General features: G+C 38.6%; 1 protein-coding gene across 1 annotated transcript in view; it reads right to left on the reverse strand.

Moving 5' to 3' along the window:
* Positions 1-12,119, reverse strand: part of MUT (methylmalonyl CoA mutase) — a 21,498-nt gene extending 9,379 nt beyond the window's left edge. The window contains exons 1-8 of the mRNA XM_009895904.1: positions 11,712-12,119; positions 9,227-9,594; positions 8,306-8,463; positions 6,741-6,912; positions 4,194-4,442; positions 2,775-2,886; positions 1,340-1,455; positions 564-679 (exon numbers count right to left, since the gene is read on the reverse strand). Of these exons, the coding sequence (XP_009894206.1) occupies positions 564-679; positions 1,340-1,455; positions 2,775-2,886; positions 4,194-4,442; positions 6,741-6,912; positions 8,306-8,463; positions 9,227-9,594; positions 11,712-12,090 (1,670 nt within the window). The 5' untranslated portion in view covers positions 12,091-12,119. The remainder of the gene's footprint in view (positions 1-563; positions 680-1,339; positions 1,456-2,774; positions 2,887-4,193; positions 4,443-6,740; positions 6,913-8,305; positions 8,464-9,226; positions 9,595-11,711) is intronic.
* Between the last annotated feature and the right edge of the window lie 200 nt (positions 12,120-12,319).

A 12,319-nucleotide genomic window follows, 5' to 3' on the forward strand; every position in this document is an offset into this window, starting at 1 on the left:
GTGAAAAAAGTAAAATTTCCACTGGACACTAAAGGATGCCTCAGTGCTCTACTCAAGAGCATCTTTTACATCTTTGCTTGGCTAAGTAAAGTTATTTCGCTTTCAATCAAAAAATGTTTTCACACCAATCTGTGGTGCAAGGAAGGATGAAGCAACAGACCATGACAAGATTGTGAATATCCATTTTCACATCTCAGCCACTTCTTAAGCTCTGTGACCTATGAAACAGCAGGGTGACAGAGAAACCTAGCTACGACCTGAAACTGGTAAGAGTCTGAGTTGTAAACAACACAATGGGTATGAACAACATCATTTCATATGAGATTCTTTGTATCTGTGTTCTTTGTGAGAAATTAAAGCATAGCCTTAAGAGACTGTTTTAGAATGTAATAGGCTATCTTACAATGTCTAACTGCAGCCATCTTTTACTTCCACCTTGGAATAAAAACCCAAAACATCTCAAGACACCAACCTCACTGACACCATACCCAAAACCAGCTGAAAGACGAAAATTAAACATTGATTTTTAGACAGCAGTTGGATATCCACTGCCAACCCCCTACCTTGCACGTGCTGCTTCCACTGCAAGTGCGAGTAAGTTGCCTTCCCCAGTAGCAGCACACTGCGTTAGAGCAGCAAGACTTTGCTGGGCTGCCGCTTGATCTCTACTAGCCTTCACCTAAAGCGGAGGACAAAAATATTAAGTTAAAACAAACTACAAGGCGAACTGAGAAGTCGAGTAAAACTTTCTGATATTAATTCTGGAGGCGTGGAATTTTCAATTGTCAATATATGCTATATATTTCAAAAGTAAAAAGGTGTCTCAGACCTTGAAACACATGTACAAGTCCATTAAGTAACTCTAAAAACATTTTATCTATGTTTCTACTAATTATGAAAGTGAGTGACGATTGCTGGTTCCATAACCCTGTCCCTCAATAGCGCCTGACAAGCTGCACCAAATCATCTGAGAGATTAGATAATGTTACATACTTTTAGAGCAAAACATTGCATAGATATTTTCTATGTTACTTTCAGAAACTGTAAAGTTCTTAATTTTGAAAGGTTAGACACAGTCACGAGACTATCTGAAATACAACTATTAAAACCAAATGAACATAACAAAAACATTTTTGTTTGGATTCTAATACTGCGTTTCTTGGGATTTTCCATCAGCCTCCACTGAAGTTGAACAGAAATCCAGCTTCCCCGCTAAAGACTAGATAGAGCGGATTCTCAGAAATTTGAGGGTCAAGGTTCTGGAAGGCCACCTTTCCTTAGCATTACTCTAGTTCTATCTGCAATCGCACTCTTTCATTTTTTAGAAGGCAGTTCCCACCTTATTAATCTTCTCAATCTGCTTGTTGCGGACTGAAGTATTATCAATAGCCAGAACTTCGACCGTCTCCTCTTTTTCTAGCTGATGCTTGTTTACTCCAACAATTACTTCAGACCCTATTTCCAGTGAAACACCAGAAACTCAGAATACATTTGCAAACTACTGTGAAAAGACACAATATTAATAGGACAAGAAAATTTTGAGCAATATAATGCAGCACTTTGCTTTATAACTATATACATTTCAAATACTTAAAATTTGTTTTTATAGGAAGGACTTAAGTCTTTATTTTCCCCATTTTATGATGAGAGATGATTAGATACATGCACATTCAACTCAATGAATACTGGGCAAGAAAAAAGGATTTGAAATAGAACAATATTTATCTTACAAACTGATTTAGTAATGACTCACTAATATTCATTAGCTATTTTTCTCTTTTTAAGTTTACATAACTGAATCTTACAGAATTAAGCAGAAGTGCTGATCTCCTGCACTGCTCTGCATTTACTTTTCTGATTTACCAGGTAAATAAGAAAGTGAAGTTCCTACTTAAAACTACTCCATGTGAATAAAAATTAATTTATCATGATGGAAAACTCTATTTTAGCTTTCAGCCAGTATGGACTTCACAACCGTTTTCACTTGCTGTGCCTCATAACATTACTACACAGCAAAAGCATTACTACACTACGAAGCAAGATGAAGTAATTTGCCTTGGAAGAGAAAACTGAGAACTTTATTGATTATTCTTTATTAGTCTTAGAGACCTGCTTCAAATTTATTCTCCAAACAAAAATGTTCATACAACTTCCTTCGTGTTCGAGTTATACCTAGTTTCTGTTACTGGACTGCTACTGGAACACAGACTACAAAAAGAAGAATAGAACTATAAGCACACATGTATACGAATCTCCACATATATTTACTATATGTGTGCATATGTATATACACATATCTACTGCACAAAAAAAGAGGTGCATCATCCATTAATCTGAGATGACTGTATTTTTTCTGGTTTCAGGAAAATTGGGCAGCTCTCGAGCAAAACCAGGAATTTGGCCAGCTACATTCAATATCGCCATCTGCTGGCGGTCACGCTTTTAAATTCAGGAGTCACAGTTTAATTATCAGAAATTAAGCAATCAACTGTTGAAGGCCCAAAACACTCCTTTAAAACAGTCTTTCTATTGCTTTGTCTAATCTAGCCTTAAATATGTCAACCAAGACTGTTTTCATACTGGTACTGTATTTCATACATACTGCCACCTCTCTTCAGAAGCTTTCACTGCTGTTAAACTATTACCATTTTATCACTCAAAATCTGCTACTCCTAAACTAAGAAGAAAAAGAACAATGAAAATGTGCATAAAAAACATTTATACAAAGGTATTCTATTGGCAGTTTTCCCTCCTTTCATCTCCCTGCTCCCTACCAGAGTCAATCCTGGCTTGTCTTCGGGCTGCACACTCTTCAATACGAAGTTTGGGAATCCCCTCAGCAACAGCTTTGGCCATTCCACCCATTTCTTCAATCTCCTCAACAAGCTGCAAAATTAAAAGGATTGAGAAAATGAGTAGTAGCTGGGTTCACAAAACGAGCTTTGTACTTGTACTGCCATACAATTTTTTATTATGCCTCTATATAGAACCCTGTGCTCTGAAAGTGTGTTTCCCATCCTCATGTCTCTGACTATGGGTTTTGGTATAAATTAAGACGCATCTCCAAAATAAAAAAAAAAAAAAAAAGAACATTTTTATTACCAAAACTCCATGAATTCAGTAACAGTGCATGGCATATTGTTCCATCAGTTACACCCATAGATGAAAAGGCTTAAAATTTGGGACCTTGACTCTGCACTGACTTCTGCCTGCCAACCAGCCCTTACGTTTCCACGCATGCAAATACAAATAAATTGAAAAAGGCCAGGGTCAGTTCTCTGATCCTGAAGACAAGTGGCATGGCATAGTTCAGCTCTCACGCAACAGAAGCCCATTCAGCTCCAAAATAGGGTGATGGCATTCAAACTGCCTACTAAAAATGGCAATTAGACCATGCCTGGCACTGTCTAGAAGCATCCTTGTTGAGAAGGACTTAAAATCCATGTCAGATGATGTGCTGACAGTGTCTGTACAGTCCCAGGCTAGTGTTTGGGCCTGTATTAGCCCAATTTGGGACTCTGCATAGGAGCAATAACTTGCTCAAAAGGAGGATCACCAGATTTAGCTGTAGGCTAGACATGTAGGCACGTATCTTTATGCAGGATTGCCACCAGTACTCCTGAAGAGTACTTTTCAAATGCAAGTAATGACTGGCAGCGAAAAACATTATTAAAAAAAAAATTCCGATCAAACAGAAAAATTTCTCCTAAATTCTGCATAATACTCAAGTACAGGCAGACAACTGTCTGCCTACATGCTTGGCTATAAAACTTTCCTTTCAATAACCCCTAGTTTTAAAGTCTCAAGCAGATTACAGGCGCGAGTCAGAATATAACTAAGTAGGTTGGTTTGACTCTTCCTTCTGTTAAACCTTTTTCCTTACACATAAAACAGAGACCCCAGCAAACTGGGAGTCTTCGTTGTGCAAGGGACTTTGCACGGCTTGATTATTTGTTCCACAATGGGATATTTCCCTTTTGAATGTAGTCTACTAGAAGGCTGAAGTCTCCGTTTCTCTAAATATACACTGCATTTTTGGAAAGTTCATTTACAAAGAAATCACTGAGGTGTAAGTGTAAAATAATTCCCTGTTTAGGTGTTACCAATGTATCAAGTAGTCCCTTAAAACACATTTCTCAAAACTCCTATACCTAAAATTTTCCCACAAAGCATAAAAGGTGATGGAAACTGACCTTTAAAGCAGCTTCATAGACATCGTTGGTGAGGCACTCCATGAGGTATGATCCTCCCCAGGGGTCCGCCACTTTAGGAATACCTGACTCCTCTTGAATGATGATCTGTGTGTTCCGAGCAATGCGAGCACTCTTCACTGTAGGCAAACCCAAGGCTTCATCAAATGAATTTGTATGCAAAGACTGTGTACCACCAAACACTGCAGCCATCGCTTCAATTGTAGTACGGATAACATTGTTAAAGGGATCCTGAAAGGAAAAGGAGAGCTCTGAAGCTCAACAGTTGTGCCACAGGGCTGAGGCAGCTTAGTCGCACATATACTACTGCAATGAAATGAATGCAAGGTTCCCCATTGAAACACCGTAAACCGTAACAAAAGCTGAAAAAAGAAAATAATAAGCCTCCAATCAAACTGATACACCACTTACCAGTATCTCGGACAAGGAGATTAATCCATAAAGAAAGTCAAAATTATCAGTGTATGAGTAAATTGGTCATAATAACAAAGCAAAGCCTAACTTATATTTAGTGGTGTTTCAAAGAACTTAATTAATCCAAGTTGGAGAAGATGGAACAAGGTAGTCCTGATGTCCTCCATCCTCAGATTCCAGAAGTCCTGGAGCAGTGAATAGCACATCTGTCAGACAGGTTACTAGTCAAGATCCATTCTGGAACTAAATATGCTTAGTATTTTCATTAATGACAGCATTACATAAAGGTAGGAATTACAGTTGAAATTTGCTGGTACTATAAAATTGAAAGGTATCTATGGGACAACTGGGATATTAACCAAAACAAACAGATAATCTGGAGTACGAGGTACAGAAATAGAGTCAGTATGACAGAATATAATGTCTTCCTTTAGGTCAAAATTTTTATCTGCTCTTTTCAGACATCTAGACAGTTGAATTGCATACATGTGCCTGTGCAGTCAAAGAGGAGTTATCATGATCTCCATGGCGTGACGTATGTTCCGAGATCGAGTGAAGAATCACACACTGCCGCTGCCTGTCTTATTTAACGTCATTATTGAGGAAACTTAACAGTAGCTCAAACTGCATACCTAACTCTTGACATGCTTAGTCGTGATGAAATATATCCAAAACAATTAAGAACTACCAATGTAATAGGACCTTGAACATGGCAAAATGAATCACGAGAACTGTGAATTAAATTAATTTCCATAAAGAAATGGCATTAGTATCACTATTTTACAAGGACATGGTAATTCTACCTACACTGGAGTCTATTTCTGGTTCAAGTATTCCATTTAAAGAATTACAGAAAAATGTGATTTGGGTGAGCAAGAATGTAAAACCTAATTTGTGAGTGGATACCTATCTAAAGGCAGGCCAAAGGAAAATGCATTTACCCCCTGAAACCTGTAAGGAGCAAACACTGGGAACTGAGGAGTTGTATTAAGATAAAAACAATGTTTAGACAGGAAAAAAGATTTATGATCCAGCCAGAAATATATTTACACTGGTAGACAGTTGAACATATTTTTGGTAAAATTAATATTTTTGCACTCATATAACACTTTTCATTGGAGGACCTGCAAAGAAAATAAGAAAATTCCATTGTTTCAGCTTCACTGCGTTCCTGTAGTGTAAGTAAACATTACCTTCACTTTGAAAAAAAGAATAAAACAAAGGCACAGAAGTCAAACAACAATGGTTGCAATCACAACCTAAAAGTAACTCATATTACATGACTTTGATTGAGAGCAGGCCTTGCAATAAGAGCTGGAACCCAGCTCTGACCTCACTTGGGAAACTGCATATGCAGTCCAATGACTTATTTTCTTATTGTGAAGTGATGTAACTCAACGGAAAAAGCAGGAAGTGCACCCAGTTTCAAAACAGCAGACAAGCTGTAACCATTACTTCACTCTCCAGCAGTCAGTCAAGGGCATGAATGACTTCCTCGGATGCCCAAATGAATTCTCAAGCTGGTGATCTTGAGAAAAAGGAGCCTCTACTTTGTTCAGCAGCATTCTGAAAGGGTAACTTAGAGGACAAATCCAAGAGAGAGCTTTATCCTCTGAGTGATGAATTAATATAAGCACCTCTCTGCAATCTTCTCTCTACTTAGCAGGTTTAAATCCTATTCTCAATTCAGTATCCACTAGCCTTAGAACACACACAGAAGACAATGATTCCAGAATGAAAATGAAACCAGAGAATGAAAAATTAGGCAGCGAGACTCTGCCTAGCACCATACTGGAATCCTTTTGTGAATACAGTCTCAAATCTTTAGTTTTTGCCCTTTTACCTGAGCACTACAGGGCAGTCCAGAATACTGAGGTATTTTGTAAATCAGCATTTTGGGAAGCAATGCTGCTGGCACTCAACAAGACGTTTTGTGTTAGGTAAGCAAAAAGTTATATCCAATGCTAGTGCACGCACTTGTCAGACTGAGAGTAAGACAGGTTGTCTCTCCTTCAGAAAGCCGCATTTTTATGAATAAAACCAGCAACCCCCTTTAAGATATACACCATGAGAACATATTTAAATGAGGAAATCGATTAGAGTCCAATTTCTAACCTGCTCAGTGAGTGACCAGCCTGAAGTCTGACAATGAGCTCTCAGGAGAAGAGACTTGGGATCCTTGGGCTTAAACATTTTCTCTATCAAGTGAGCCCACAGCCGCCTCCCAGCTCTCAGCTTAGCTATTTCCATATAGAAGTTCATGCCAATTCCCCAGAAGAAGGAGAGCCTGTAATAAGAGCACATGAACCAGATAAAACACTAAACCATTCCAATATCCGTTTTAGTAAAGGAGAAGTCCTACAGCAAGGTCTCTGATTAATTTATTTTTACAGATATAAGCCAGACATAAGATGATGGGAATGCTCCTGGACACTGATGCCATTTGCTATGGAATGATAAACATTTATGTAAATAAACTGTCTTAGCCTCCAAACAAGGTGACTGCAGGCAAACTGCCAGTGACAATGGTCTCTGAAACTGCTAAACTGTCCCCAGGGACTGTTTTGGGATAGCCCTAGATCAAGCAGTGTTCCAGCACGTCACTAATACAGACAGTGACACTTCAGCACCAGGGAATGCTCCTGGACACAATCTAATAGTGCAGTTACGCTCACAAACTACTTATAATGAGTAGATATAACATATTGTAAGCATGCCTTCATCCTTTTCCTGATGATTTTAATCAAAATCCAAATCAAACATCAGTTCAATACTGGATAGCATATCAGGGAACAGACTAATTGATCTACTTTTTCCTACTTATAGCTTTTATAGTTTATAAATGTAAACATGCATTATTAAAGCCAGTGAAACTCATTATACTACATATGCACTGTCTTAACAGTAAATTAGCTACTGAAACAATTTGCCAAAGGCTCTTACAGACTCTCCATCACTAGAAAGTCTGAAAATAAGACTGCACCTTTTTCTCAATGATCCACTTTGATTTTGCCACAGAGCTTGAAAACAGGTTAATTCAACTGTCTCCTATAGTTTGCATGTGCAATAGGCTATGTGAGCCATGCCTTTTGTTTTTCAGACTCACCATATAGTTAGGGAATCTGTAAATCAACTGGACCACTGAAACTGTGATTCTGCCTAGTTTGGCAGTAACTGCACAAATATCCAATTTTCTGCTTAAAATTAAATTTTCTTTTTGGGAAATTTGCAACTGTATATTGAACTCCCCGAACCTCCCCTTGTTAAGCATTTTTTCCCAACTATTTCAAAATAATACTAATGAAAAAAAAAACAATAATACTACAGTATAAAAGAACTGAGAGCTTTTGCTGCATTCTGCAGTCCTGAAGCTACAACTGCATCAGATGTAACAGCTTATGGAATCTTCTTTCTGACCCAGAGACCAACTGTCACAACAGACCTTAATATGTGGGCTTGTACATGAGCTTTATTCAGTTTATTAGCACAGCTGTAGTCTAAGTGTCTGTTGGACTAGAAATTTTCCTACCCCTGAAACTGTCTAACAAAACCAAAACAAAACCTATCTGTAATGTGAGCGTTGCCAATATGGCGTGTATGTGTAAAAATACTGAATTTGATATTAAACTCTAGAGGGTTACCAAAAGAGAGTCTTATACTTGCAAATTTCTTTAGCTCACCTTGGTGCAAATTCATCAATGGTAAGGCCAGCTTTAAGTCCAGTTCTGCAGTACTCCAATCCATCTGCTATAGTATAAGCCAATTCCAGAATGGTATCAGCTCCTGCCTCTTGCATATGGTATCCGCTGATTGAAATGGAATTAAATTTTGGCATATACTGCAAAAATAAAAGACAACATTGTACCATATTGCGGGGGGTTGGACTAGGTGACCTTCAATGGCCCTTTCCAACCCATATCATTCTATGACAGCAGAAGAGGGGAGGACCAGGTAATTGTTCTACCAACATTAACAAACAATCCATTATTTGTAGATGGCAAATACAACCCATCTCTATTAAATGGTGTTTGCAGATGTATACTTTACATGCTTTTACCTTTTTGCAGCATTCACTATGCTCAAACTATCACCTATCATAAGTCTTTCTCAATTACAGGCTGTGTTCCACCTCTCCAATGAAAACACAGCTAAGAAAACAACTGGTAGCACTGAACTTCCACTCATCAGTTCAGGACTTCACTCCTTTCATTATCTGCTTCTCATACTCAATTTCACAGCAGAAGTCCTTCAAGATTTCTTACCTCTTCACCCCTGCTTACAGCTGTGAAATGCTTCTTAAGTATGTGGCTTCTTATTTTCTATGCAAAAGAACAGCCTGTCTGTTCCTCGTCTCCAAACTTCCTGCCATCCTTTCAGGATTAGGCTCATCTTAATCTGACTTTGATTTGGATTGACTTAAAAATCTTAAAATTTATGCTGTAAGCGATTTGGGATCTTAACTTCTCCTCCCGGCCCTTTCCACAACCACATAATTCTTCACTACGACAGGTCTTCCTTTCTTCTGCTTTGTTCTATGAAGTGCCTCATAAATAGTTAACTAGATATAATAACAGAAGTAAATACATTTAAACAATGAATACCTTTGAGGTGTACTGGAAGATGTCAGCAATAATCCTCATGGATGGTTCAGGGGGGAAAATGTATGTATTTCGGACCATGAACTCTTTCAAGATGTCATTTTGGATTGTCCCTGTCAGCTTGGCCTGAGGCACTCCCTGTTCTTCTCCAGTTACAATGAATGTTGCCAACACGGGAATAACTGCCCCATTCATTGTCATAGAAACTGACATTTTCTCTAAAGGAATTCCATCAAAAAGGATTTTGGTGTCTTCCACTGTATCAATGGCAACTCCAGCCATTCCAACGTCTCCTCGAACTCGTGGATTGTCTGAATCATAGCCACGGTGGGTGGCTAAATCAAAAGCAACAGATAATCCCTGCTGGCCAGCTACATGAAAAAGAAAAAAAAAACCCAACAAAAAACAACAGAGAGAGATATTCAGAAGTGTTGAACAGACTTGCATTAGAACTGGATCTAAATTTATCAATTTTATTTTACATGTTCTAGGCCTGGATGACAAACCAATTTTTGATGTTAAACACTGTTCCCTCCCCAAACCTGTCCAAGGTCTCTTCTAGTCTTAAATTTTTAATAAAAAAGCTTTCAATTGATAAAAAAAAATGTAGTCCTTCTAGCTCTGCCACACAATAAGGTCACCGTGCTTAACAAATTACTGAATAACAGTTTAGCCAAAAGTTATAAATGTGTATAGACAGACAATATCAGGGTTTATATACAGAAACTCTACTTAGCTTAGCTGGAAACAAGTGTGATAAACTACGTCACATTACCTTCTCTTTATCACAAATTAAACACAGACACACAGGCTGTTACCCGGGCTCTAATGACATATGTTGTTTATTCGTAAAGCAAAGTGATGCACTTCTGAAGTTGCAGCAGGAGAAAATTACTCATATAAAGCAGGGAACAGCACAGCTAGAGCTCTTGGCAGACTTGTTGCTGCAACCTGAAAGCAGTACCCGAAACTCTGCTACACCCTCTGCCCAGTACTACTGTTCCTGAACTAACTATATCTTCTGCATTTGCAAGTCTGCTTCTCAGCATTGGCAGAGCTCTTAATTGTCAGATACCAGTTGCTGTCTTTGATCTAAAAAGCTAGGTGTTAGCTCTGAAGCATAATGACAAAAATTTAAATTTCTGCCTAGTTTCAAGCAATAGAAATCTCAGCAATTATGAGAGCTGATAATTAATTCTTTTTCAGCATTCCTCTAATTACAGAGAGATTTTACTTGAATTATTAAAAATGCTTTACAAATAGGTCAGATTCAGAAGCTATATTACATAATTCAATCTTAATACAACCGTTAACACAACAACAGAGATAAAATATCACAATGTCAAAACTCAAATAAAGATGAAAAATTCCTGGCAGCAAACATTCTTGAGTAACTGAGCTGCACTACCAGCTAACCCAAATGTTAGCACTTCTACTTCAGCAGCAACGTTCAGCAGTAAGACAGAATATATTCAGAACAATCTTTCTATTGAAATGTTTGTTTGCAAACCTCTAATACCCTGCATTTATTACTTCTTAATTTACTGAGAGTTTTATAAATGGAAAGAATCAAGAATACTTGCAAGAATACTGCAGCAGCTAATATTGCTTCATATTAGCTAATCACAATATGGCAAGAGGTAAAAATCCCCAAACAACTCTTCTCCCCTGCCCTAAACAGTGATGTTTTGAGTAGAAAGGCCTGTAAAGTGGGAAATAAAAGCATCACAGATATATAACTCAGAAGTCTGCTGTTTTGACTGGTAAGGTTATAATTAGCTTCAAACAACTGCCAAGATGTACGGCTGGTGTAAAACTAACGCTTCAGTCTATCAAGAACAACTTTTTAGTTGTGGTTTTACACTGCCTAACTCAATAGTATATTATGATGACACTCTGGCTATTAGCTAAACAAATTGCTGCAAAACACAACACTCCCGCAGAAATATTGAGAAAATCGCTCTCAAATAAGGAAAATACCAATACTTTTAGGAAGCTGGCTTTACTAGTACACCACGAACGACACTATTCAAATGTATTTATATGAATTCATTTAAAACTTACAACATGAGATGGAAACGCAAAATGTGAGAACGCGCTAACACTAGAAGTGCTAAGTGTCAAAGTTCAACAGATTTTTTCACTATAATCTTCTCCCATGGTCACAAAATGAGTAGAAAGTGCTCCATGATCTTTGCTGGTTGGGCCCTGGGATGCAGCCAAATTTTGTCTCTGTTAGCGTCAAGGCAGAATAACTAAAAATAGCATTTAACACATTCATTTTTCCACCTCAATAGCAAAATGAAGCAAGGACAGTTTCAGAAATGATCCAGTTTCCCAATACTAAAGAAATACAGCACCACTGGGAAAAGCCTATCAGAAATCAAAACTCACAAGGCAGAATAATCACATTTGCCACGTAATTCACCACATGAATGTTCCCCGTTGCTTTGCAAGGCAATGTTGTTTCCCAAATCAGCTGTCCTACCTTTAATGTTGTCCTTGTAGAACTTGTTGCTCTCCTCCACTGTACTGAAGCCAGCATATTGGCGGATAGTCCATGGTCTGTATGTGTACATGGTTGGGTAGGGTCCTCGCGTGAAAGGTTTCACCCCTGGTAGCTCCTCAGGGAGGTCTTTTGTGTCCCTTTTGGAGTATAAGGGCTTGATGTCGATCCCCTCTGGGGTGTGCCAAATTAAATCCTTGGGATTCTTGCCCTTGAGCTGCTTTTCAGCAAGGGCAGCCCACTCGGGGTGCAGGGGCTGCCCATGCAGCGAACGCCACACGATCCTGGAGGCTGGAAGTTGTGCCAGGCACGTGCAGCAGCGGGGCCACAGGCGCAGGAGAGCATCCTTGGCTCTTAGCATGTCTGCCCCACTGGCTGACGAGTATGGGGTAAGCTGAAGAACATAAACACACATATTTTGCCTCATAATACAAATCTGATGTGGGAGAAATGAGCACAGAGAGGTCAAGCAGTTTGCTAAAGCCAAAACAATTACTCAGGAAGAAACTTGCTCATTTGATAGATATCACCTCCCCCTGCCTTTCAACCAGACACTGCATAAAACAGACTTCAGGAAAAATCCTACATTC

The sequence above is a fragment of the Charadrius vociferus genome, unplaced genomic scaffold (assembly GCF_000708025.1).
Source record: "Charadrius vociferus isolate BGI_N301 unplaced genomic scaffold, ASM70802v2 scaffold312, whole genome shotgun sequence".
Lineage (NCBI taxonomy): Eukaryota > Metazoa > Chordata > Aves > Charadriiformes > Charadriidae > Charadrius > Charadrius vociferus.